The sequence below is a fragment of the Fukomys damarensis genome, unplaced genomic scaffold, assembly GCF_012274545.1.
Source record: "Fukomys damarensis isolate Sample0158 unplaced genomic scaffold, DMR_v1.0_HiC HiC_scaffold_35, whole genome shotgun sequence".
Classification (NCBI taxonomy): Eukaryota; Metazoa; Chordata; class Mammalia; order Rodentia; family Bathyergidae; genus Fukomys; species Fukomys damarensis.
In genome coordinates, this window is record NW_022900947.1 from 3,267,134 (window position 1) to 3,294,354 (window position 27,221).

Genomic DNA, 27,221 nt, shown 5'->3' on the forward strand with positions numbered 1-27,221 from the left:
TACTCAGGAAGCTGAAACTGAAAGATCTTGAGCTCAAGGCCAGCCTGGGCAGCATGGTGAGGGTTTGTCTCAGAAACAGAAAAAACAATACAACAACACAAAGCAGAAGCTGACCCTGAAGAGATTAATGAAGGCCTTGTTGAGAAAAAGTACTGAAAATTTGAAAATGAAGCCAGGCGTGGTGGTATGCACACCTATAATCCTAGCACTTGGGAGGTAGAGGCAGAAGGGTGGAGAGTTTTGAGACCAGCGTGGGCTGGTCAGAAAGAGCTCCCCCTGCCAAAAATAAAGCAAAAGCAGCAGTTAGCGGGTGAGAGGTCATTCAGTCCATACCTGGCATTTAACGTGTACCAGGTTTAACTTCCTAGGGGACTGTCCCCATGCTGTTACTCCACTAAAGCCCAGATGCTGTGAGGTTACCTATCAATTCGGAGATTTAGGTGCTACGAAAGGGTAACGCAGAAGATTTTATTTTACGTCTCTACCATTTGTTGAAATCTAAGCCAGCAATGTTATCCTAATTCTGTAGTGGTTTTTATGTCCATGTATACACCTAGCCCTCAAATGTTCTTGGAATCAGTTTTACCATCTTATTTGTCTCCAGGGTCATTAAAAAAAAAAAGTAACTATCATGGGGAAAAGGTAGAACTGTGTTGTTTTTGGCATGTGGGGGTTGCATGCTGAACTATATTCCTTGGCCTTTTTATTTTGAGAGGGCCACTCTAAGTCACTAAGCCCAGGCCGGACTCGAACTTGTGGCTCCCCTGCCTCAGCCTCCCAGAGTGCTGGGGTTACAGTTGTGCACCACCACATCCAGCTAAGAGCTGCTTTATATTAAAAGAACAAAGGGACATATAACTAAGGACCATATGCCAACCCCACTGGACCCAGACTCACAAAGCAGGTCAGTACGGACTGGGAAAAGGGGGACACAGCCGAGACATCAGACACACTGTAGGACTGCTGGCGATTCCCTCAGGTAGCAGTTTTATGGTTATGGGGGAGCATGTCTTTACTCAAACAACACAAATTTAGAGGGTTCCTCCATATGTTCTCAAGGATCTGTTCTGTTTTTTATTTCTTTGCTTTCGAGGTTTGCTGTTATTATTTTTACTTTTTTCTCTGTATTATTAAGATCAGATAATTCATTTTTGTTGCTCTATCTTAAAATTCACTCACTTTCTTCCCTAGCATGTGCCTTTTGCTATTGGACCCATCCAGTTAGTTACTTCAGCTTCCATTATTTTCAGTTATGAAATCTCCACTTGACTTTGGTATTTTCGATCTCTTCACTAACACTTTCTATCTCCCAATCTCGAGTGTCCATCCCTACTGGTGGGAGCATTTCTACAGTGGCTGCTTTAAAGTCTCTGCGGGATAATTCGGTGTAAACTTGGCATCGGAGGCTGTACACTGTCAATAGACAGCCTTGGTTGTTCCCGAGGCCAAGTCCGTTTGAAATGTGTAGACCTTTTGAATGTTGTGTTAGGACACTCTGGGTCTCGCCTCAAGCCTGACATCTCTGCTTGGATAAGTGGGTCATCCCTGTGGATTCTCAGCGCAGCTGCAAACTCAGCTGTGCTCAGTAGTCTTGAATGGATCCCGTGTGCGCCACCCCGTGGCCAGCCTGGGATCTGGGTGTGCTCTCCCAAGTTCAGTTCACTTCTAAGTCTTCCTTGGATCCATGGAACCACAACTCCAGAAGGCCAGGAATGTGTACCAACTTTCAAGACTCACTTTCCTGTGCCTGTACGCCCAGCAGTGCCCTGGTGCTTTCTGGTTCCCTGAGTCTCCCTGCTGTGGTTCCCGAGCCACACACTTCCCGAAGCTGTATCCTCATCAGGGCCAGGTGATGGGAAGAGAGACTAAAGCACTGACAGTCACCCCTTCCAGGATAAAGCTGCTCGCAGCAGCCCCTTCCTGGGGGCCTTTGTTCCCGCCAGCCCCTGCTGCTGCCATCAGAGCCTCTGAGGTCTGACTGCAAGAGAATCGAGGGAAAAGGGAAAAGAATGCAGCAGGGTTCTGCCTCCCTCTGAGTGACACACAAGGACTGCTCCTACAGAGCCCACCTGCAGCCGCAGCGGGCCTTTTCTCTAGCCATGTTAACAGCCCTTACTGGGGTCAGGCTCCCCGGCTTTCTGGGTTTGAAATCCCAAAGAGGGGAATCTCGATGAACTCAGTGTCAGTCCAGCAGCACTCCAAATTTCCGGTCGCCTTTTGTGGCCCACTTGCCACCATTTCCTTCCCAGCACCTCAAGCAGCTGCTCTGAGTTCCGTTCGGGTCGTCTAGCCATGCCCTCGGGGAAGACAGGCCGCACTGTGCTCAGCCTCCGTGCCTGGGACCAGTGCCTGTTCTCTATATTTCTGTAAGGTCAGTCAAATCCACTTTCTACAGTCCTAAGCACAGATGAAATTGGAGGCAGTTTGCTGCTATTCTAAATCTGCCTCTAGGCCTGCAGCCAGTTCCTCCCACCAGTTGCCCTGACCTTCTCTTCCTGCAACCTGTGATGCCCGAGACCCTCTGAGTTGCCGGGACTTCTCAGGACCCAGGGGTGAGGAGAACGATGCCATGTTTAGCTCCCAGGGGAGGGGGTGGTCTCTAAGGCCAAACAGCTGACTGGAAATCCCAGGAGACTGCCCAAGACTTTCCTGTCACACAAACCAAACACAGCAGGCCACATCCTCACCTTCGCCCATGTGACAGCGTTTTATCCAGGACCCTGACGGTAAGCCTGTCTTATCACTGCCACCATCAGCAGCCTCCTCAGGTGCATCCAAGACAACTTTCTACTCAACCTGGTTTCCTGACAGTACTGCCAGGTACTCATGCCTATGTCCACAGGGTCTAAAAGATTCACAGACTGTTGTAAACATCTCCACACAGCCAGCCCTGACCTCCGACCTCTGCTCAAACTATATACTTTCACATTCACCCTTTCAAAATGATCTCCTAAAGGTCTTGTAGGCGGCTGGGTACCAAGACTCGAGGTTCAGGTGTGTCCCCCGGACACAGGGTGCAGCTGATGTGCCCAGGAATCCCACTGAGACCCCCCAGGAGGACCATGGCGGGGTATATCTGAGAGGGGCAGCAGGAGCTGGGGCGCTGCTGCAGGGAAACTGGAGAGGAGGAAAGGGGCTGGCCTGGAGGGCAGTAAGGCAGCTCTGAGAGGCAACCCTGTACTGGGCAACTGGCCATCACCTAAAAGACGTTTTCAGGAAAATGTGCTTGGTGGTACTGGTGTCCCTCTAGGCTCACTGCACTCTGGACTTCTTCATGACATGTGACGCAGCTGCAAATACTTATTTGTGCAGTCACTTGTTAAAATGTTCTTTCTTTTTTTTTGTTTATTTTTTGGAGACAGGGTCTCACTATGTCATTGAGACTGACCTGGAACTCACTATGTAGCCCAGGCTGGTCTCAAATTCACAGCAATCCTCTTGCCTCAGCCTCTGAGTACTGGGATTACAGGTGTGCACCACCATGCCTGGCTCTTAAAACGGTCCTTTCTGGGCCAGGACAAGGGTCATACAAGTTTTGCCTGCCCTTCATTGTACACTTGGGATGGATCTAGTCAGCAGCTCAAAATTGTGGAGCAAACAAAAAGGCCAAGGAATCCAAGAAAGAAGGCCGCCTTTTATTCACAAGCCAGCGTCGCGCCCCTGCCAATCCGACCAGAGCCCAGGACAGCCAAACCCAGAGGAGGGCAGCCCAGCAGGCCCATCGTCCTCACCTCATTCTTGGACTCCTCATTCCCCAGCAGTTACCAGAGTGTGCGCGGCCGCATGCTCTGGCCTCTTGTATAACCTGCAGTAACAAAGATGACTGTGTCCCCCTCAAGTCTTCCTTCGAAATGGGTTTGGAAACGGTGGTGCACGGAATTACCGGTAGCATCTGGTAGAGCCCAGTTCAGCCAGCCCCAGAGCTCAGCCCCGAGGCAGGGTGGCGTCCGAGAGCCCGAGTTTCTCACAGACACCAGGTGGCGGTGCTGACGATGTCGCCAGGCTGGTGACCACACTTTGAGAACCAGACTTTGGTATGATTCTCTCAACCATGATCGTTTTTGTTTCCTCTGTTAAGTAAAGCTCTCTCAAATCACAGTGTTGTAGGAAAAAGGAGACATAATTTCCAAAATGTTTATGAAATTTGAACAGATAACTACAGTGTCATGTCAGCGCGTCCCCACCCTGGAGTCGGAAGAGGGACCCCATGCGGGCCTCTGCCCCTCACAGCTGATGGAGCAGAGGCACCACAGCCTCTCCTCAACTGACTGCGCCGTGGATGTGCTGGGACAGGCAGAAATCCGCCACACTGCCCGCACTCCAGCGAGCGGGCAGACAGAATGGGCACGGTAGCCCGGTTAGCAGCCAAGGACTGAGGGGGACGCCTGGCCCAGGTCCGACAGGCAGGAGGCGGCACTGCTAGAGCCCAGGCCCAGAGCTGCCCCACACCTCGGTGTCCTGTGCCCAGCTGCGACCTGGCCAAGAGGGAGCGGTGTCTGCAGAACAAGGAGACAGGGGGCGCCAGAGGGCCAGCCGCCCTCACTGTGCTCCACTTCCTGTGCCTTGGAGCCACCCGGTGCCGGGCAAGCACCTGACCCGCCTGAGCACTGCCCACATCAACCCTCTTCTAGGCCCATGACAGGCTTTTCCTCCTTCACTCTTTACCATCTAGAGAGGCAGACTCCACTTTTCTCCAGTTTCTAGAGATGAGGAAAGTGTGGCTCAGGAAGGTTTAGTAACGTGCCCAAAGTCACACAGCCAGACTCTGGTGAGCTGGGACACAAACCCCACCCATCAGACTCCAAAGTCCATGTTTTTAAATAACCATGTGATGCTGCTTCTCTTAAATTAAAAAAAAAAAAAAATTCAAAGAGAGAAAGCAAAGAACTAGAGCTTCCCAAGACTTTCCTGTTTTGCTCTTAGACCCCACAGGCAGACAGGCGGGCGCTGTGAGCCAGGTCCCTGGACAGCGGCTGGCACAGCGCAGGTCCCTGCCTGACCGGACATGAGAAGGCCAGGTCCCCTGGGTCTGGGTGACCCACAGGGACAGCAACAGCTATGGGATCATGTTACACGAGCAACTGCACACTCGCTCCAGGAGACCAGAAAAATGCTCCAAGGTCAAGAACATGATTCATGTTCACACTAAAATCACAAATGAAATAATCATGATACTAAAGATAAAGAAATTCAGATACAATACAAGTGATATTAAGAACTACTGGAACAACTGTGTAGCGTACTTGTTACTTTTTTTTTTCCTTTTTTTGCACCAGGAACCCAGGACCTCACTAATGCCATGCAGGTGCTATGCTGCTGAGCTACATCCTAAAACCTTACAAGAGAAGAGCTACTTGGTCTCCTAGAAAGTTCACAGATGAGTTTAGCATACAGACTCATCCCATCTTGATAATCTGCGGTATGCTGGTATATAAGCCTCTGCAGTGACTCCAATTCGAAACATGACCATCTACAAAAGTGGGTTCCAACACTGACTGACAGCATCTCTTGGACTGGATAACTGCCCTGGGGAACAGAGAAGCATTCACGGCCCGTGTAGCCTGGCCACGCTTGCAGACCACACTGGGAGAGAACTGGCTGCTGGCCCTGCCCTCGCACACGCCACCCACCTACTAGGCCGGGCCTGCACGCCTGCTGCAGAAGCCTGCAGCTCAGAGAGGCCCCGGTCCCGCTCCCAGTCCTGCTGGGCCACTTCCCAGCTGTGCAGCCCCACACAAGTCACCCAGCCTGTCCTCAAGGGTTCTCTGGTAAACGGAGGGAACGGTGGATGTCACAGCCACTGAGGGCCGTCAGTGACGAGGCACATGGGAAGGATCCCTTATGACTGCCCAGCTTCCCTCTGGCCCCTGCAGGTTCTTCGCACACTGGCCTGCACCTGCACCGTTTCCCAGGGGTGCCTTCTCCCTTCTCCAGCCCCGGTGCCAGTCAGGAGGCCTCCCGTTCGGCCGGCCCCGGGGTGATCACTGAACTGCGTCCAGAGAGTATAAACCCCAGGGCGGAGGGGGAAGGCTGAGATGGGCCAATACAGCGCAGCCTGCAGCAGACTGCCTGTCGGAAGGCGCTCAGAGTCAGGTCTTCCCAGGGCTGCTCCATTTTCATACAGACAGAATTTCACAGCCATGGCACCCCATGCACCTGCACTGGGCCCTCCCTCAAGCCACTGGCGTGACACCTGCATCCGCAGCGAGGCAGCCTGACCCGACCCTGAATCCCTCCAAACTGGGCAATTGCAGAGTGTGGAGGAGGGGTCCTACAGGGCCTGTTCCGGAGCAGCCCGGAAGGATTTCAACTCCCTGTGGGAGAATGCTTTCATATCAGGCACAATAAATATCTGATCGTAAACACATCTGTAACTGTTACTCAAAAACTAAATAAATGAGTCAAGTTGTAAATATCTAAGGTCAGGGAATCAACTCAACCTCCAGGTGTGCAGGTGACAAGCTATAAGGAAAGAAAAGGTTAAATTCATCGATATTCTCAACATAGAAGTGAGTTTCAGGAACTTGGCATGCAAATGACTTCAGAACCACGGTACTGCTCCTCCTGCAGGCTTCACAAAGCGGCGCTGCGCCCACACAACAGCACACTTCCATCAGCATCTGGGATACCTTTTGTATTTTCTTTGAATCTTTCTGAGCATTCTCTCGGAGTGGTACTTTTCCAAATAACTTCCATCCCAAGTCATTTTGTTTGTCAAGTCTTGCATTTTGTTTTCTAGCAAGCAAATTCCTATAGGAAGAAAATAAAAGGATTAGGGAACTTCTGGGTATTTAATGCAACACTAGGACAGCCGAATCATTCCAGTAAAACACGTCAACTTCCCTTGGAGAGGGGCTATGGGGTGAGCCACGTACTCTAATGCTTCAGACTTGCTTTTCACAGACAGAATTATTCACCAGGAGGAAGGCCTTAAACCAGAAATAAACTTTTTGTCATTCAAACGTTACATGCACAAATTCCATAATTCCAAGTAAGGAAATGCGTCACATGATAGCTAAGGGTATTGTAAAAGTGGGCTGTGCTAAATGGAAACCCAGGCTCACGCATGCATTAGCTGTGTGACTCTGGACCAGTACGTCAACCTCTCGGAGCCTCAGTTTCCTGTGTTTAATGAAGGAGACGTCATCCCATGGTCCACGGATGGAAATTTCAGATATACAGTATTTAAGAATAAGCTGCTTCAGTGCTTAACCTCCCCTTAGTTTATGTTACCTGAAAGATAAATCTGAATTATCTATTTTAAGTCTTCAAGTAGCACAGAAAGAAAATTCGTGAGGTCACAAGGTCTCCTCTCCCAAGAGTGTTCCACATGACACGAATCCCTGCTGCCAGCACAGAGAGATGCTGTCCCGGAGCCGCTGTGCAGGCTGTCCCTGAGAACAAGTGGCCTGAGGCCCGCGAAGACACACAGGCCGAGCTGTGCTGTGCTGGACCAGAGGGGCACTCACAGAAACACAGGCCCTGTCCCGCAGAAGCAGCCCGGCTAGCAAGGCCCAGATGGCCAAACTGGGAAGAATTTCATCACTGAGGTAACAAGAGGAGTGGGTTCTAACCCACTGCCCAAACCCGAAACCCATGACCCAGAGAGAAACTGATCAGTATGTATAAACAACGGGGGGGGCTCAGAGCCTGGCGACACACCAGTAATACTCTAGTGGAGAAGGGAAACGAGCAGTGGAGGTGTCACTCGGAGGAGGAGCAGGGTTTCACACAGTTTGAAAACATTTCCCCCAAATTGTCAATTACAAAGGCAAAAACTGTCCTCTCCACACTGGAGAGAAACCTGGGGACTCCACTCAGCCTAGTGCATCAGCTGATGTCACCACCTCGAAGGGAGCAGGCCTGGCCGTGGTGACTGCGTGTGCACCCCAACAGTGCCCATGCACACAGCCCGAGGGGTCCCGCACACTGGAGCGAACCAGCGAGATCCCACTGCACCCAGGCCTCGGAGGAGAAAGGGCTCTGGGGTCGCGGGCAGTTGACAAAGCTCAATTCTAGACTCTGAAAATGGCCTGGGTAGATTAAGGTGAGATTCACTGATTCTGATACTGACACCGAGGTTCTGTCACAAAACGGCCAACATCCTTGTTTCTTAGGCAATATGCTGGCACAGGGAGGGCTAAGGGGATACAATACTTCCAACTTACTCTTCTAGTATGGGGAAAATACATATATAAGGCAAGGACAAAAAAAAAGCTGTCTAAAGAGCACGTAGAAGTCTCTTACAATTTTTTCTTGTAACTTTTCAGTAAATTTGAAATTATACCAAAATAAAGTTTCAAGAACTTTCAAAAGAAAAGTTTCACTGTGTTCTCAAATTTCTTCTGTGGTGAAAATAGAAACCATTTTGGCAGGGTTTCATAGCCCGAAGCAATTTCTATTTACATTCTCAAGAAATGAACTTTGATCTCTCAGGAGCTGGGGGCCTTTCATTTTTTTGTGATTTCCCCATGGTGAGGACTTACGCAATGACAGGGGTGAAAACCTCCGATGTCCAGAGACAGGGGGCGCAGACACCTAGACCTGAATTCACAAAAAGCTCACGCCTGCTGCCCCTCTGGAGAAGGACGCTGCTGCACAGTCAAGAGCACTGGGGAAGGGAAGGGAAGGCAGGAGCTGAAGCAGATAAGGCGGGAGGGCACCCTCGGGCACCCTTGGTCGGTGGTGGAGGAAAGCACCCTGCAGGCAGCACAGGGACAGACAGCTGTTGGTCCACATGCCGTTGCAGACCCAAGGCACACAGACTCAGTGCCCTGGGCTGGAGGAGGTCCATCTGCATGGCCAGCAGCCCCCAGGACCCACACACTCCACCTGCCCAAGCTGTCCATGTCAGCGGGGCTCCCAGAGCCACCTGGGGTCCTAGACCATGGGTCCTGCCCCCTCACCCCTCATGCAGCAGCGTCCCCCAGTGGAGGACAAAGCTCCTGCGTAGGCGGGTAGAATGGAGGTGCGCAGGGCCTCCGGCCCAGGCCCACCGCCCTGCCCACTCCTCCATCTCTGCCCACTGCTCATCCTCCCACGCCACCCTCGCCTTCTGTGGCTGCTCCCCAGGAGCTCCTCGGCCCACCAAACCCTGAGCCCGAGGTCCCACCCATGCCTGCTCTGCCCTCTGTGGCACGCGGCCTGGCACCAGACCCCTGGGTCCCAGCACACAGCCTGCTCCCCAAACAGATGACGTGACGATCAGGGGAGGTGAAGGGTCTGGCGCAGCCCTGCCCACCCCTGGCCCCCAGCACAGAGCCGCCCCGCCTGCCCCCGCCATTTCTCCCACAGAGGCTGAATGAGCAGCAGAGCGTGGGGACTGTCCCCATACAGCCGCCTTTAGCTGAGCCCAAAGCGCAGAGCTCTGAGGAGACGTGGCTTATAAGACTGGGGGGCTCCTGAGGTGACTTGAGTGGGTATAGCCCCCCACCACCCGTCCACACAACTACCCTGCACCTTTGTTTTCTCCCCTGGAGTACTGGGAACTGAACCCAGGACCTTTGCGCTGACCTACATCCCCAGGACTTCTCTACTTTTTATTTGGGTACAGGTCTCACACTAAGCTGCCCAGACTGGGCTTGAACTTGCAACCTTCCTGCCTCAGCCTCTCACAGTGCTGGGCTTAAAGGCGTGCAGAACCACATTAGCTCTCAGCATCATCTCAGAGTTCTGTTGAAGCAGCCACGGTGGGTGCTGCCAAGGATAATGCGCCCCCATCTGCAAGGCCAAAGGCTGATCCCTGAGGGGTACAGCCTCAGAGAGGGAGGGGCCCAAGGCTCACGGTGACATTCGTCCCTGGCTTTCATCTCCACAGCAAAGACTCAGAAGAGACAACGGCACGCAGAGCCTGCCGTTCAGCTCAGCTGGGAAGACAGGAAGCCGCTCACAGGGACACACACTGAGCAGTGCCAGCCACAAGCACAGGGTGCCACTGGCGCCTGGAGCAAGGTCACTCACTGACACACTGGACCCCCGGATGGTAAAGAGCACCGCGCATGGGAGTCAGCTCTCAGACTCCCTGGCCTCCTCCTCTCCCTGAGTTCCTAGGGTCTGACCAGGCAGGAAGCAGATAAAGCACCTCAGAGGGGTAAGGGCCAGGCGGAGTGGTGGAGTGCTCCAAACCTCCGGGACATCCACGCCCCTCACCTGCAGACCCAGGCCCACCATTACTGCAGGCCGAGGTGTGTTAACAGAAGAGCTCGTGACACATTTGTTGCCTCCTAGTGCTAGGTTAGGGGCACAGCCAGCTACTTTTAAAAATAATTCAAAGGTTGCAAAACTAGGAGTTTCTGCTACTAGAAAATGAAATGCTTTTGTACCACTCCTATCCTCACCCCTCAAATCAGCAAGATGCCGCAATAAGTCAAAAGCTAAGGCAAACTGTTCCGTGATGCTCCCCTGGCAAGAGCCTGCTGGAGAGAGACATGAAATGGGTCTATTCAGCTGCTTCGGTACAATCTGGAAGACTGAATCACTGTGCTGCAGGGTAACCAATGCTGTGCCTCGAAGGACCCTGAGGAGGCTACAGCGAGGCCCCATGGGGTTTACAGTCAACAGCTCTAGGCTGCTAGGCCAGGATCCTCCCTGGGTGTGGGCTGGGAACGAGGCCCCACCCGGCTCCCGGGGGAGGAAAGCTGGGCAGTGGGGCAGAAACATGCAGGCCCAGGGCTTCCATGCGGGGGGCAGGGCTCTGAGCCCCACCCTGGTAGTCACGTCCTTGAGCCTCGTTTCCACCTCCCCGGGCTGGGTCTGACCAGTGGGACAGGACAGCACCTGGCACCTACTGCTTGGCCTGGCACGTGGTATGTGCAACTCAGTTCCACACAGGATGAGGGGGCACCGATGGAGTCCAAGGCCCAGACAGAGCCATCACCCACCAAGATTTCTAATGAAGCCACCAACAACAGACCTTCACCTGATGTCAAGTAGGTACAGGCACAGAAAGGCAGCCAGCAGGGCTGGTTGCAAGTTCAGTCTGTGCCCTACGGCCGCCATCCGGGCGAGGCCTGTCTGGCCCTGACCTTGTCAGCCACTGTACTCAGCTGCTGCTGGGATAGGAAGACTGGAAGCCATGCCTGGCCCTGGGGAGCTCAGAATGTGGGCGGCCCACCCTACAGGGCACAGCAGGCCTCGGGTAGCACTGCGGGCTTCACCCTCATGACAGAGTTGGGATCTCCCAACAAGAGGGTGAGGAGACAGCTCCTAAAACAGCCAGAAGCCCAGCTTCCTCTGGCCAACTCTAAGCCACGGTCTACTCCCAGGCACATGGCAAACACGGCTCATCACCAGGCCAGCGGCCCCTCCCAACAGAGGCAAGGAGACAGCAGGCAAAAGGGAGAGGAGGGCCCTGGACCAACCCACTGGAAGAGAGCGAGGGCTGCAGGAAGAAGTCCACCCTGAAGGGTCTCTGCGTGGCAAGTTTCACCTTCCTTTGCTCAAACATTTAATGACCTAAATGCATATTATCTGCTCGAATGCATGCTGGCCATATCAGCACTGTTCTAGGCATGGTGCCACTGCCCTGAGGTATTTACTGCAAACATCACCACAGCTGGGGACAGCATTCCCAGGAAAAAGGCCTGGGAGCCAGGTCAGTCCTCAAGGCCACCCACCTCCCCAGGCAGGTGCCAGGGGACACAGGGACTCTGCTCCCGGACACAGGCCATGAGTTTCTCAGTTTCCGTCCCATGCAAAACACAGCCAACTCTGTGTGCAAACACACTCCTATTCCACTCCCAGCTTCTAAGGAGAGGCAGAGCGCCGGCATCGCGGAGGACCCAGGAGAACGGGAAAAGGCAAAGATAACCACGTGCCCAGGAGCTTCCCTGGTGACCCTCATTCCCGCATCGCCTGCCGTGGCAGTCAAGGGGTGAGGCACAGCCAGCCTTCCAGGAGGCGAGAAGGCCCCAAGCTTGAACCTGGCCACACCCCGAGTTCCCACAATTTCCAGAGGAGGAGGCAGGCCTTTGCGGATGGGCAGAGAGAAGTGGATGGAGGAAAGGGAGGAGCTGTGTGAGTCCCCAGGATGAATGGATTTACTGTACACTGTAAATATGCACGAATTTTAGAAAAGCAAGCCCCAAGACGGGAGGCGGCTGTGTCACCGTGTCCAGATGAGAAATGAAGGCTGGGAGGCCAGCGGTGCTGAGCTCATCAGGAGCCGCCTCAGTCCTCGTCTAAGTGGGGACAACACTGACGTCTTCCTAGGGCCACCATGAGACCTTGTGGGGTCAGGCACAGGCGGCCCAGCTGTGCTCTCGCTGCTCGGTCCCGCCGTGTGAGGTATGCACGGGGCCATCAGCAGAGGTGGCTCACCACAGCCTGTGTGCTCTGCTGACATGGGGTTCGGAAGTGGGAATTAGTACTTGTGAAACACTTTTTTTTTTTTGGTACCAGGGATCAAACTCAGGCCCTGGCGCTTGTGAGGCAGGCGGCGGAATCACTGAGCTAAATCCTCAGCCCTATCAAACACTTTTTAAAATCTAGAAATCACGGGAAAAGCTGGGCTCTGGCTTCTCATGGATAAGGGAGCCAGGCCTGTTCTTCTGCCGGCCAGTGGCCAGCCACACAGCAGCTTGAGGTGGGGGTGCTCTGTTCCCCAACCCTCCACCCCACTTCCAACTTCAGCACTCCCAGCACCTGTCTGCAGAGGCTGGTCCAGGTTTTGGGGCCCTTGAAGGTTATACAATTTGGGGAATCCTCTTTATGAACAAAACATTAGGAACAAGTGAAGGTCTAGATACTGCCCTGAGTCCAGCCGTCTCCGGGGTGTGAAAAGCCGGGGTACGGCATCAGCTGGCACTGCCTGCCCATAGCTGATGAAATTCCAGGGAGGACCTGCGGCCAAGTCCTGCCCATGCTGAGACGAAGGACTGCTGCAAGGGAGGGATCCTCTTTGTTAGGTGCCGGGGCTTCTGCGCCTACTGACTTGACTTTTGAGAGATACCCAAATCCACAGAATGTGACTTCAGGGGCAAACAGAAGCACTGACCGCTAAGAGAACACTGTGCGGGGCCGTGAGGGTCCCTGCGGCTGGGGAGCACCCCCGGGTAAAGCAGGGGTATGCCTGACATCTGGGCCGTCTCCCCACAGGGTGCACAGATCCTGCCACTCAATGGCCAGGCTCGGGGCACGCAGAACGCTCAGACGTGTGGAGCGGAAGCGTTTCCACGGAGTCTTCTGAGGAGCTGAGAGAACTACTGCTGTCCACTTAGAACAGGGGCAGCTGGGACTCTGAGATACAAGACTGCTAGCATCGCCCACCACGCCCCACCAGCCCCGACTGGGACTATGTGGGAGGGAAGGACGCTCCTCCGGCCTGGCGGAGCAGGTTCCACCAGCCACAGACACTCCTCCGTTTCTCAGAGCTCCTCAGAGCCTGAGAAACAGCCGCCAAGTCCTCCTCCGTCCGCCGCCCCGCAGAGTCCACAGTGACTTGGGGCTCGCTGCTCCTGCCATCTCCCAGACGGACACTGTGAGTGAATTCTGGCACCAACGCAAGCGGGAGCAAAGTGGCACTCCCGTGTTCAGCCACCACCAGAGCGGCCTGGCTCGGGCCAAGCTGTCCACCCCTGTGAGTCACAGCCGCCTTTCCAGGCCGCCCAGGCCCTTCCCGGCCTTTCCCTACTCCCAACAGCCCTGAAAGACGCACTGTGTGCGGCCCCCACCAGACAAACAGGAAGAGGTCAGGGAATTCCCTCTCCGGGACACATAAATCCCAGCCTCTCCTGCAGCACAGAGCAGACGGGAGTGAGCCTGCGAAAGCCCGTTCGTTCACTGGGAGTACTTCCCCCTTGACACCGACACGCACCGCACACATCCACGCTGGCTCTGACCTTTCTTTGAGAATAGAGATAAAGGTCACTCATGCCACTACCACGGACACAAGCCACACAAAGCCTGGTTCTCACAGCTGGGCCCCTGTGTGATGAAGATGTATCTCACCCATGGGAAACAGGTAGCAAGAAAGCCTGAGGTTTCAGTGTGTGCCATGACATCACACACACGCGTGTCAAGCCTAGCCCGGAGGCCCCCACAGCAAGACCTTCCTGCTCTGAACAGGGACACCAGGATGCCCTGCCTGACCCAGGGACCAAAGCCTGACATGTGAGAAAGAGCCCGCTCCAAGGACCTCCAGGGACAGACCCGGGAAAGGTGAGGCAGCAGCACCAACCTGTCGAGGAACAGAAGCGCAGGAGAGACGGCCATGGTGCCTACGGTGACCACACAGCTCCGCGGGGCCCGCCGCAGCAGCTCTGGCCCTCCCTGTGCCACATTCCTGCTGAGCCACAGCTCCTGGGACACAGGCAGTGCCCTTCCTTGGCACAGTGTGGGAGGAGAAGGCAGCAGGAGGGGGCGGAACAGTGGAAAAGCAGGGCTGGGCGGGCGGGCGGGCTCCAGTCACAGGCAGGCTGGAGGCAGGCCCAGCCTGGGCAGCAGTGCCCGGCTCCTAGGCAGGGCCACAGCACCAGAACTCTGCTGTAAGCAGCAATGGACAAGGTGACAGTCACAAATGCATGGGCACTTCTGACTGTGGGCCACCAACACGGCCCTGCAAACCGCTGTCCAACATCCACACGAGAACTGCCGATGGGCAGAGCGTTATCCCTTATTCACAATCCAAATCTGTGTTTAAGGAGAAAACAAGCCAAACCTGGTCATAGCGACCACAGGTCGGTGCCCTTGGAGCCAACATCATTCAGTCATGTGCTGACGATCAGCCCTAGGAAACTAATCTCTTGCACGAGCCCACTAGGCCTCTTTCTCACAGCTGGCTCCCCAACCCGTGACAAGAATAATCTCACGTCTATGTCTGTGTGCAGGTGTAGTCAGCTGGCGCCACATCTGGGAAGAGTAGGTGAGGGGCAGAGAGAGGAGGTGCTGTGACCGCCTCCCAGTCCTGAACTGCTTTAAAGTAAATCAAGGCCAGGAGTGGAGGCTATACCCGTGATCCCAGCACTTGGGAGGCTGAGGCAGAGGATCACTGAGAGTTCAAGCCCAGCCTGAACTGCATAGCAAGACCCTGTCTAAAAAAGTATATCAAGCATATATTACTTTTGCAATAAAAAATAAGACAGGAACAGGATGCGGCTGGCACAGGAGGGGCCCTGCATACCCCGTCTGCATCCCTGGACAGCCACTCCAGCCCAGTGTTCTCAGAGCAGGGCCCCTGGGAAGCCAGCCCCTGGGTGGCTCTGACACTCCGGGAGACCTGCTGTGACTGTGTCCACACACAGCCCAAGTGGTTGGTCCCATTCCCTCCTCAGGCCCCTCTGTGCAAGGTGCAGCAGCCCTCCCCTGGTGGGGCCACAGGACCAGGCGGCTATGCTGGCCACGGTCCCCCGGCTCTGTCCTGCCTCAGCTCCAGGCTCCTCCCAGGCCCATGTTCCCCTACGATGATGCAGGGCCTTCAGCTTCACATCCCCAGAGCTCCCCAGTTCCTTCCTCAGCGCTGACAGCAACACCCTCTATATCATACCTCAACAACAACAACAAGATTTTAAATCCATAATTTAAGAATCCACAAAGAAACCTATGGGTCCAGATGGCCTCACTGGTGCAGTCTTCCAAACACTGAAGGAAGAAATACACAGACTCTTTCAGAGAACATACCTTTCCCCTCTCTCCGTCTGCACACCTACCAGGAGACATCTGAGGTCACTCGACATGCGCACCTGTGGCATCACTGACTATGAAAAAATCTCATTCAACCAGGACTTTCTGAAGCCTCTTGCGTTACTTTCATCTTGTTGCTGAGACGAAATGCCTGGCACCAAAAGTTAGAGAGGAAGGGGTTTATTTGGCTTTCAGTTCATGGAAGGTTCAGTCCATAGTCGGCCGACTCCAAAGCTGAGATGACAAACAGGCCTTGCAAAGCAAACATGGAGCATACAAGGCAGCAAAGGTGACGAGGGGAGGCAGCAAAATGCAACAAGAGGCCTTCGCATGTCTTTCTGCCTCTTTATCCCATCCAGGCTACTTAGGGCAGGCAGCACTCACACCCTTAATCCCAGTGCCCCTGAACCTAGCACTGCCCCATGAATCAGTCCCAGTGTCACACTCTGGATCCAGCCTATGACCACCCGAGGCTTTGGGGGACTTCCAGACCCAGACCATAACACCCCTTTAAGGGTCATTTAACGTGGAGCTGGGGAGGGAAGGAGACGACTTTTTTTTTTTTTTTTTGGTACCGGGAATCAAACTTGGGCTCTTATACTTGCGAGGCAGACAGCAGAACTACTGAGCTAATAAGTCCCTGGCCTGGGGACCACATTTTTAAAATTCCCCTGATCTGAGGACTTTTATTTCTTTTAACTCAGATACAATAAAGCTGACTTTTTGGTGTACAGTTCTCAGTTCTAATAAATCTAATAAGGTTTATTTAGCTGCCGGAGAAAAACCTTATAAGAACTCCTGAGAACAGAAAGAACAACCCACTTAGACCTGCATGATCGCTGCATCAGAAAAGGAAAGTCACAGCCCCTACCTTTAGGAATACTAACCACAGCAAAGTCCTGAACAAAACATTAGCAAACCAAATCAGCAGTGAACGCAAAGAATAACATATCGTGAACAAGTTAAGATTATTCTAAGAAGGCAAAGTCAGTTTAACATTAGAAAAATACATTAGTCCCAAACAAACAAAATGAAGGAGAAAGCTGGACGTGGTGGTGCATTCTTGTAATCCCAGCACTCAGGAGGCTGAGGCAGGAGGATCACTAAGTTCAAGGCCAGTCTGGGCTACAGAGTGAGACTGTGTCTCAAAAAAAAAAGGAGAAAATACATAACCATCAACAGACATTGAAAAAAGAACCTGAAAAAATGCAAGACAGTCACATGATTTTGTTAAAAATCCTTAAAACTCGGAATAAAAAAGGAATATCCTTAATCTGATGAAAGCATCTAGTAAAAAGCAAGGAGTCCAGTGAACAGGACCCCACAGCAAGCACCACACTAACAGGCCAGGCACAGAAGGACTCAAAGAAACGAATCCACTCACAGATGGCATGTTTTTCTTCTGAGAAATCCACAAGAACCTACAGGTAAACTGCTAGACTAACCGAATTCAGCAAGACCGTGGGAGTGAGGGTCTGCTCAAGAAAACTGACTGCACTGCCAGTAAACACCACCCGAGGACATCAAACCTACGCTCCTTGACATTTGCAAAACCATCAAAAACTAACAGTATCTTCAAATAAATTTAATGAAAGAAACACAAGACCTTCTTTACACAGGAAAAACAAAAAAAAAAGCTATAATGAAAAACTCCTAAATCAATGGAGGAACACACCACAGCCAGGGATCACAGCCTGCAGGGTAAACATTTACCTATATGTTCAGTGAATCCCAAACAAAGCTCTAGACACCTCTGTGAAGGTGAGATTCATATGGAAATGAAAAGGGCCAGGAAAAGCTAAGAGGGCCTCACAGGAAGACAGAGTAGAGGAGCGTAGCCTCAGAGGTGCCAAGATCTGTTACAGGGTCAGAAGGAGCAGACTGTCAGCGGAGTGAGTGGAACGACACAAGGAGAGCAGAACAACAGAACGCAGAGGTCACCTGACAGCCTCCGGGGCTCAGAGGGGAGGGTCTGCACAATCACCGCCTGCTCCGCCTTCTCGCGCGTGGGCGCTCACAAGTGACACGGAGTCGGTTAGGAATGGCACGACAATAAAGCTTTACACGGTAACAGTGCATTTTACAAACAGCCAAGAAAGGAAGGACCGCAGAGAGCAAAGATTTACAAACTGGAATTCATTGCCATTTAAGAAATTCCAGCACACAGGCCATAAATTCGAAAAGAAAAGCTGTGTTCAAAACAAAACGAAACATTCACGGAGTTAAAAGTAAGCCACAGTCAGGAAGGGCATGTGCAGTACACACAGAGAATGTCACACTTACAGACCAGTAAGATGACCCCAGAGAGTGTTCACAAAAGGAGACCCCACCGTAAGTTAGGAGGGGACAGCAAAGGAAACGCAAAGAAAGGGCGGCAAAAGAAAAATGCAGACTCACCTGAGAAGTCCAGGCTAGGGAAGCTGAGCGCAGGGTGCGGGGCAGCAAGCAGGTGGCCAGCACAGCGACACTGGCGCATGCAAACCCGGGCGAGGGCTGGGCTCCGGCCCCCCGGGACTGGCGACGCTTTCTCGGGGATGCCCGGAGGTGCCAAGGTCGGCCTGACCAGTGCACGCCACAGCCCACCGGGCCCAGCTGTCCGGCTCACTGCACCTCAGCCCAGGGAGGGGATTTCCTAGCCCTCTGAGCCCATGCTTGGGCAGGTAATTTGGCTCCTCGGCAAATCTGGTGCTCTCCCTGCTCCCAAGCTCCTTGAGTCCCCTTCAAACATTCCCATGTGGAAACAGAGCTGGAGAAATTAAGGGCATTACTCCTTATTATCAGTAACAGCTCAATCTTGGAAACAGTGGAGTACTACTCTGCCATAAAGGAGGACATGCTTCATAGTTCAATGGAGGGACCTTGAGACCACACTACTTTTTAGTACAGGTATCGAACTCGGGACCTTGCACTTGCGAGGCGGGCAGCGGCACTACTGAGCTACATCCCCAGGCCTAAGTGAAATAAATCAGACACACATGTTTAAATTCTTCACTGTTTCTGGGGCCGGGGATGGAGCTCAGTGGTGCCACTGCCCGCCTCGCAAGTGCAAGGTCCCGAGTTGGATCACCAGTACCAAAATAAATAAAATAAATAAACACTTCACTGTTTCTCTGGTGTGACAAGCCAAAAGAAGAAATAAGGACTAAAATGTATAACGGATATCGGGAAATGGGAAGGGAACCAAGGGGGGAAGGAAGGAGGAAGGAAGGAAGGAAGGGACAAGAAAAACACTGAAAATGGAAAAAGAGGAAACAAAGCTTCTGTGCATAAGCAGGGTAATGGGGAAAAGAAGCAAAATATATCATGTACTGGTACAAATTCCCTACGACGAATGTCACCACCACCTATATCGAAAATGTACCAGTGAATGTTTTGGTAAAACAAAATGCAGCATTCAAGGCTAAGGAAAGGGAGCTAACTTTTTATCAGGCAACTGCTCCCCGCCGGGTACTACAATAGCTATTTTCCTATGATATCTACCCTTTCATCTTCACAAAAACTCTACTAGCTAGATATTACTACTCACATTTTACTGAGGAGAAAAATAAATCTGGGAATTAGTTTATCCTTAAAGTGGCAATAACTTATTAGCAACCACCTGAACAATCAGGTTTTGTCCTCTTATTTTATTTTATTTTTTATCATTTTTGTCTTGGCTCTCTGAGACAGGGTCTCGCCGTGGGGCCCAGGCTGGCCTTGAACTTGTAGAGAGCCTCCTGCTGGGATTACAGGAGTGTGCCACCACAACTGGTTGTCCTCACATTCTAAAGTGTCACATAACTTCATCATCCTGTGAGGATCCTGTCACAGCCCTGGACTGCGCTGTCCACACGGCAAATGCACTGGGCCGACACCAGTTAGGCTGGGCTCACCAGGGGTGTGGGTGGTGAGGGACAGAAAGGACCTGGCAGCAGGCAGCACTGACCTTTGGTCAGCTAAGAGCACCGTGGTTTTCATCCCAGGAACAGGTACGCTAAGACTGAAAGAGGCCATGATTTCAGACTGAGCTCCTGCACTGCCCCGACACCTACTGGAGGCACTCGTGCTGGGTCACACAATCGCACTGAACTCAGAAACAAGCTGGGCATGGGGGTGCACACCTGTGATCGCAGCAATGGGGAGGCAGGAGGTCCGCTGTGAACTGCAAGATGAGACCCTGTCTCAAAAAAAAGAAGAAGAAAAGAAAAAAGAAACAGGCCAGTATTAAAAATTAAACAAAAAACAAAACCCCCAAGAGACTCACAGGAACCAACCTGAGAGGGCGTGAGAAAGCCCCTTTGGCTTCAATCTTGTGAGGAAAGTAAGTGAAGTGAGGACTTGGTTTCTGTTTCCTGTTTCTGCTTTCTTCAGCCCTTTCTGCCTGCAGAGCCCACCCACACTGTCAGCTTGGGAGAAAGCCTTTTCCCTTTGTAGAGAGGATGCTGCCTGATTCATGAATGACTAACAGAAGCCAACTCCATCTTTACACTCAAGGCATTTTTCAACAGTGCCATAAAACAATCAATTTCTCCTTCTTTCAGATGGCTTGAGCTGATGGCTCTACCACTCCGAACTAATCACTTCTAACAGTCATTGAGTCGGTCACTCAGTACTGGATATTTTGAGCACACTGAGGACTTTTCTGAGACATCAGATACTGGGATCAAAGAAAGAGGGGAGTCAAAGATGACTCCTAAGCTGGAAGTCTGGGATAAAATTAGTCTTTTCTAAATAAAGTCAGATGCTATGTTAGCTTCCCATCACTATAATAAAATACCTGAGATAATGAACTTATAAAGAGCAAAAGGTTATTCAGGCACACAGTTTTGGAAGTCCCCATGCACAGTGGCCTGTGGTGTTGAGGCAGGAGATTAATTTATTCTTCATAACCAACTGAATATTACGAAAAAGAGGGAAGGGCTGGGATTTAGCTCAGCGGTTCTGCCACCTGCCTCACAAGCACAAGGTTCTGAGTTCAGAAAGAAGAGTCACTAGTTAAGTCTGTAAGCAACACAGATCTCAAGCAGTCTAGGGTCAGAACAACCTTTTGGGGGAGAAATGAGATTGCTGTGTCCCTTTGGTGCTGGAAACCTCAGAGGTACAGTCTGGTGTGGAGAGTGCACCGAGGCTCAGACCCCAGCTCCACAGCCAGGCTCCTGGACCCAGGCAGGAAATGAACCCACCAGGCCTTCTCATCTGGAAGGGAGGCGGCTCCTGCCCATCTGTGCACCCATCAGTAAAAAGCACAAAGGGCTGTGTGGCTCCCCTCACCTAGCCCTAACAGTATACACACCGGTTCTGGTCAGAATCGACCATCGCTCAGCACCATGCCAACACCAAGAACCTGCACCACCAGCAACCAGAAGGACAGGTCCTGTCCTGTCCTCAGGCGTGACCTTCCTCCAAGACGAGGAAATTCAGAGACACCCTGGCCTGTGGTCACACAGCAATGGGAAAGCCGGCGCATGAATGCAGGGTCCTCGCTGCTCGGCGGGGCTCCCTTCTGGCTCCTGACACACCGTTCTCGGGGGCTGAAAGCCCTGCCATCACGTTTCATCTGAGAATGGGATGTGGACACCTATCTTTTTAAATTTCCCAAACAATCCTGTTGTGTACCTCAGTCTGAGAGCTTCGCTCCTTAACTGATTCATGTTTTCCTTCCCAAGCTTTTCATGTCTTTAATTGATGCTTTAATCTATAGGGATTTAAGATAATTCCTTTGAGGCAGTTTCTGCAAACAGTAAATTACTTTCTTTTAGGTTTGCTCTAAGCCACTGTAATAACATTTTGCTCACTAAAGCAAAGTCAAACTGCAAACAGCTCTCACAACATGAGCCTGGCCCAGGTGGCTTCTGAGGCCAGGCTATGTGCCACTAGCACATCCAGGCCATTCTGCCCAGGTCCCCGCAGATCTCGTCCTCTTGTGTGGAAAAGGCCCGCCACAGAGTGTCCTCGGGAACGAAAGAAGCTGGAGTCTGTGCTACGTGAGCAGGCAGAACAGGCTGTGCGGGAACTGGGCCAGGGCCATTTCTGCAGCCCACTGGCCACGCCTGGGAGCACCTTCAGCCATAAAACAGGCCCAGTGGTCACCCTCCAAGGACAGGATGCGGCAGAGCAGGCTGTGACCCTTAGCAGGACAGTCAGGGCTGGCCTGGGGTGGTGGAACTGGTCATAGAGCACAGGCAGTTTTTCCAGCACCATTGATTAAAACTAGACCCCCGTTTTTCACCATGTACTAAACTAAAATCCAAGTGGATTAAAGATCTAAATATTAAAACAGAAACCCTAAACTTGCTGGAAGATAAGTTAGGTAGAACTCTCGAAGACACTTGCATAGGAAAAGACGTTATAAACAGAACCTCAGTAGCACAGGAACTGACACAAAGAATCAACAACTGGGATCTTATTTATTAAAAAGATTCTGCACTGCAAGATAAATCACCAACAGAGCTAAAAGAGAACCTACAATGTGGGAAAAACTTTTACCAGCTGTTCCTCAGACAAAGGTCTATTATCTAGAATGTATAAAGAACTTTAAAAGTCAGACCCCCAAATATAGACCCAATTCAAAATTGGACATATGAAATGAACAGACATTTCTCAGACACAGAAGTAAAAGCAGCAAACAAACATACCAAAAAATGTTCATTCAAGAGATGCAGGTGAAAGCAACACTGAGATTCCACCTCACCGCAGAAAGAATGGCTGCCATCAAGAAATCAACCAATAACAAATGTTGGTGGGGTTGTGGGGAGAAAGGAACCCTTCTCCATTGTTGGTGGGAGTGCAGACTGGTGCAACCACTGTGGAAATCAATATGGAAATACCTCAAACAACTAGGATTAGAGGTCCCATTTGACCCAGCTATTCCTCTGCTGGGTATCTTCTCAAAAGAATTAAAAGAATCATACCATAGCCAAATGCCTCACCCATGTTTATAGTGGCACAGTTTGTAATAGCTGAAGCTTGGAAACAGCCCAATTGCCCATCAATTGGAGACTGGATTAAAATGCATTTTTTTTTGTTTTTTGTTTGTTTGTGTGGTACCAGGAATTGAACTTGGGACCTTGTGCTTGCACGGCAGGCAGCAGAACCACTGAGCTAAATCCGGCCCAAGATGTGTTTTCTTTAAAAAAATAAAATGAAGTAGTACTTAGCCATTAAAAATGAGAAACTAGAGACATTTATAGCTAAGCAGATGCACACTGAGGCCATACTCTTAAGTGAAATTAATAGGACACATGTGTAAATAATGAATAGTTTCTCTAATGTGAAAAACTAAAAGTGTAAATAAGGATCAAAATGTATAATTGATATTGTGTAATAGGTAGAAATGGTCTGGAGGAGTAGAGGAAAGGTAAGAAGGGAAAAGAAAAAACATGAGGAGAGAAAAAATGTGAAAACAAAGTCTTTGTAAATAGGGAAGGGTGGAGGGGGTGAAGGGAAGGCAGGGGAGTGGGGGAGAAAAATAAGAACATTTAGATACATCATGTAGAGTACAAGATCCTAATGATGAACGTAACTGTGCTGTGTACCTAAAATGTACCAAAAAACTCAATGAAGAACTTTGAGGGAAAAAAAAAACAAAAAACAAAAACACAGGCAGCCCTGGACCCCCGAGCTCTGCGGTGCACACTGACAACCTTATAGTGGAAACAAAACCATTTCCTCACCACTGGGCAGGGAGATGATTCACAAGATGGAATACAGTACCGCAAACTTTACTAGGGTAGGGACTACTGAAATTAGGCAGGGAAATGTTTCCTGCAAGAAAGAAAACAGGACACCAAACTGAAAAAACAGCCCTTATTTTTATGTTTAAAATTCATATAGGAGATATAAAAGTAGAAAGAACAAAAATAGAACGATGCCAAAACTTTGCTGTATATTTTTAAACAATGCCTCCTAAAAAGAAGCTTTAAGGAATGTATGCAAGTCAAGAAAGAAAGAGAGAGAGGAACCTCAGTAGAACATTCCAGCTTTGTGGACCCACAGGTGCATTTGGAAGCCTTGTGACAGTGTGGCCTGATGTGGGTCCTGATGTTGGGGAGAGCTCTCAATATCCAGAACAATACAGTTAGAAGGAAAACACCTAAACTTTAAAAGTTAAGGGTCCCAGGTTTCCTTCCTATTGTTTTGGTTTGGTTTTTCAAGCTAGGGTCTTGCTATGTAGTTGAGGCTAGCCTTGAACTCATGGCAATCCTCCTGCCTCAGCCTCCTGAGTTCAGGGATCACAGGTGTGTGCCACCACACCCTGCTATCTTTCCTACTGTTTTTAGATTTATGTTCTCCCCAGGCTCACGGGAGATTGTATGAACACGGGCACAGGTTAGAAGACAGTGACCCTGGGCCAAGGATTTAGCTCAATGGTGCTGCTGCCTGCCTCACAAGTGTAAGGTCCTGAGTTCGATATCCAGTACCAAAAAGAAAAAAACTCTCATAGAAGAGAATGACCCAGACCTGGAGCAGGGGGAGTGGTCAGTGCCATGTCCAAAAATGGCTGCAGACTGGGGGACCCATGGAGGCTCGGGAAGGTTTGGGGGTGATGAGAATTTTCCAGAAGCCACAGCTTGCTGAAGCTGTGCTGTAAAGGACACATGGGAATGTATTCACCAGGCAGAGGGGAGAGGAGGGTGCCGCCGGCTGAGGGCCACTGCAGGAGCTGGGGAGGTGGGACACATGGCAGAGGCAGGCAGGGTGCCCCGAGCCACACTAGGCAGCTGGGACTACATTCTGCAGGTGACAGCCGTGGGCTCAGCTAGTCAGCTCAAGGCGTCATTCTATGAAGTTATAGGATACCTCGGGCATGGTAGTGAACACCTGTAATCCCAGCACTCGGGAGGCTGAGGCAGGAGGATAGCTGCAATTTGGAGACCAGCCTGGGCTACACAGTGAGTTCCAGGGCAGTCTCAACTATGTAGTGAGACCCTGTCTCAAAAAAAACCAAAACAAAAAATAACAAAAAAAAGAAGTTACAGGATATGCTGCAGCCGGGTGTGTACGACCAGTCTCCTCCTGTCCTAGGCGCAGGTCCTGTCCCCAGCCCCTGAGCTGGGCATGGATCCAGGATGCACACCTTGGGGCACTGCGCAGCCACCACCCCCGCTACAGTCCCATGTCTGCCCTGCTCTGCGCTGTGGCACCAGGGCAGACTGCAGGGGGTCCAGCACCAGGGCTGAGGGAAGGCCCGGAGACGCCTGCTGCCCACCTTCTTCACACCTGGCTCCTCCCACCTGCTCAAGTCACAGAATAGGCCCCTCTTTTTGTCCCCCATGTTCCTCCCCTTAGAGGCATGGGAGTGCAGGGTAATCCCAGCACTCAGGAGGCTGAGACAGGAGGATTGCTAAGGGTACAAGGCCAGCCCAGGCTATACAGTGAGTTAAATGCAGCCTGGCATATACAGCAGGTCACTGTCTCAAAAAAAGAAAACAAAAAGTGGAGAAGGAAGAGAAAGAGAAGGATGAGGAGGAAGAGGAGTGGAGAAAGAAAAGGAGGAGGTCTAAACCTAAATAGCATTAGAAGACTCCAATCCAGCCCCTCACACCAAACACTTGCAGCACACATGGCCTGGATTTGAAACCTCTTGCTGGAAAGGAAGAGGAAACACCAAGAGTCCTGGGCTGCTGAGGGGCCCAAATGTCCATTATGCAATCAATGCCTCGTGATTCTCCTGTACACAAAGCCTCACAAGATCCCCGAGATAAACCGCAGTGATTCATGACAAAGAGCACAAGCTGGAACTGAAACCACTCTGGTTACAAACCCAGATCCCTCAACATAAACAGGAACTGATTTATGTGGCAATCCAGTAAAATGCAGGTCCACGTCAAAATACAGCATGCACAGAAGAGACTTCAGGGTGAGCTACAGTGAACAGGGCGAGTTCCTGTTTGAAAGCAAGATGTCTAAACTAGGAAGTAAGCACTGTCCAGGTAGAAAGGGAGGGCAGGCCGTTCTAACGGTGAGGCCTGAGTGCGGCTTCCCTGTCCCCTGCGCTGCCCCGAACTGCCCCTCCCGGCTCACCACAATGTCGCCCTGGCAGGACATCAGCGGGGTGCGCACACTAAACACTGAGCGGGGTTTCCGCAAAGACAGGGTGTGCTGTGTCCCGGCACCAGCAACCCTGAGGGGATCCCATTGACACAGAAAGGCAGGTGTATTTGCCATTTCCTGCTCTCCCAAACTTCCTTGCTAAGGGACAGTCACGCCTTGCAGAGCCAGGGCAGGGCCCTGAAAGAGGTCTGAGTGTGGCTACTGAGCCACTGAGGCCTTGATTTGGTCTGCTTCATGCCTCCTCACACCAGAAGCGCCTGCCTTCCCCACCCAGTGGCAGGAACTTCGATGCTGGACTCAAATCTGCCTTCCTCAGACAGAGCCAAGGCTCCTGATCTCCGCAGAGGGGAAGAGATCATGAACCCAGCTGGGAAGAGGACCTGCATCCAAACCACAGGGAAGCAAGGGAGCCTCTCACTGGGCTCCCGCTGTGCTGTGCGTCTGTCGGGCAGGTCAGCATGGACCAGCATTCACTCATCTGTGTGACAGCAGGGTGGGACCAGGCACCTCGCAGGGACAGTCAGCACGCCTGCTGCAAGAGCACACCATGGCCGTGACAAAGTCCCTTACTGCACCTCTGGCATAAGGAAATCAAGACTCAGGGAGACAAGGCCATTGGCAGGCTCAGGAGGGATGGATGGAGGAAACCCTGAAGGTCCCGGACACTCCTGCTCCCGCCTAGAGCACACCTGGGCCCTCTGCTCTACCCAGCGCCCTGTACGTGGTCCCTCGTGCTGGCCCAGCCCTCGCCGCTGCCCCACCTCCCCTCACCCTGCCCTGTCCCAGGACAGCACTGCCTTCACCCACTTCAATTAGGGTTCCCTTGCCACCCACCAAGCACCACTCTTAATATACATCACAGGGGCAAGAAAGCTTAAAAGCAGTCACAGGTTGTCCACTAGCCCAGCGCTGGAACAGAACTTCCCACAGTAACAGAGATGCACAAACACAAGCCATCCGACACAGCAGCCGCTAGCCAAAGGTGGCCACTGCCTGCCTGAAGGTGACTACTGAATTTCCATTTTATGTAATTTGTTTGTTTGGTTGGTTGGGTTTTTTGGTACTGAGGATAGAACTCAGGACCGTGGGCTTGCGAGGCAAGTGGTGGCACCACAGAGCTAAATCCCCAGCCCCATTTTATATGATTTTAATTAAATTTAAATACAGTGGACCCTTGAATCACAGCCAGTCTGACATACGAACAATTTGAGCTATGACTGGAATTTCAGTTTAACTTATGACCCAAAGTCTTGCTGCAATGCAGCCACTTGTGCTTCCAGAGGGTCTGACACAGATTTAACCCTTAAAGGGTTCTGGAAGGAGCCTGATAGGGCTCACTGGGAAGTCCTGGGCCAGCGTCTCTCTAAGGACACTGAGCTCCATGTGGAAGACAGCGTGGCCTAAAATTATACAGCAGAGAGTCTTGGAAGGCAGCTGACCAACCTGAGTTGCAACCAGCCCCTGGGAATACATGGTGAGTGTGTAAGTCACACACACACACACACACATACACACACACACACACACACACACACACACACACACACACACACACACACACACACCGTGTC

General features: G+C 51.7%; 1 protein-coding gene across 3 annotated transcripts in view; it reads right to left on the minus strand.

The window, feature by feature from the left end:
- The window catches only part of Tbc1d14 (TBC1 domain family member 14), a 78,398-nt gene that overhangs the window by 31,606 nt on the left and 19,571 nt on the right, over positions 1-27,221 (minus strand). For 2 of the 3 annotated variants that reach the window (XM_010641787.3, XM_033758916.1), the window contains exon 3: positions 6,630-6,750. In XM_010641787.3, the coding sequence (XP_010640089.1) occupies positions 6,630-6,750 (121 nt within the window). Of the gene's footprint in view, positions 1-6,629; positions 6,751-14,176; positions 14,340-27,221 lie in introns of those variants that run through there. The other variant, XM_010641789.3, reaches the window with a different exon arrangement.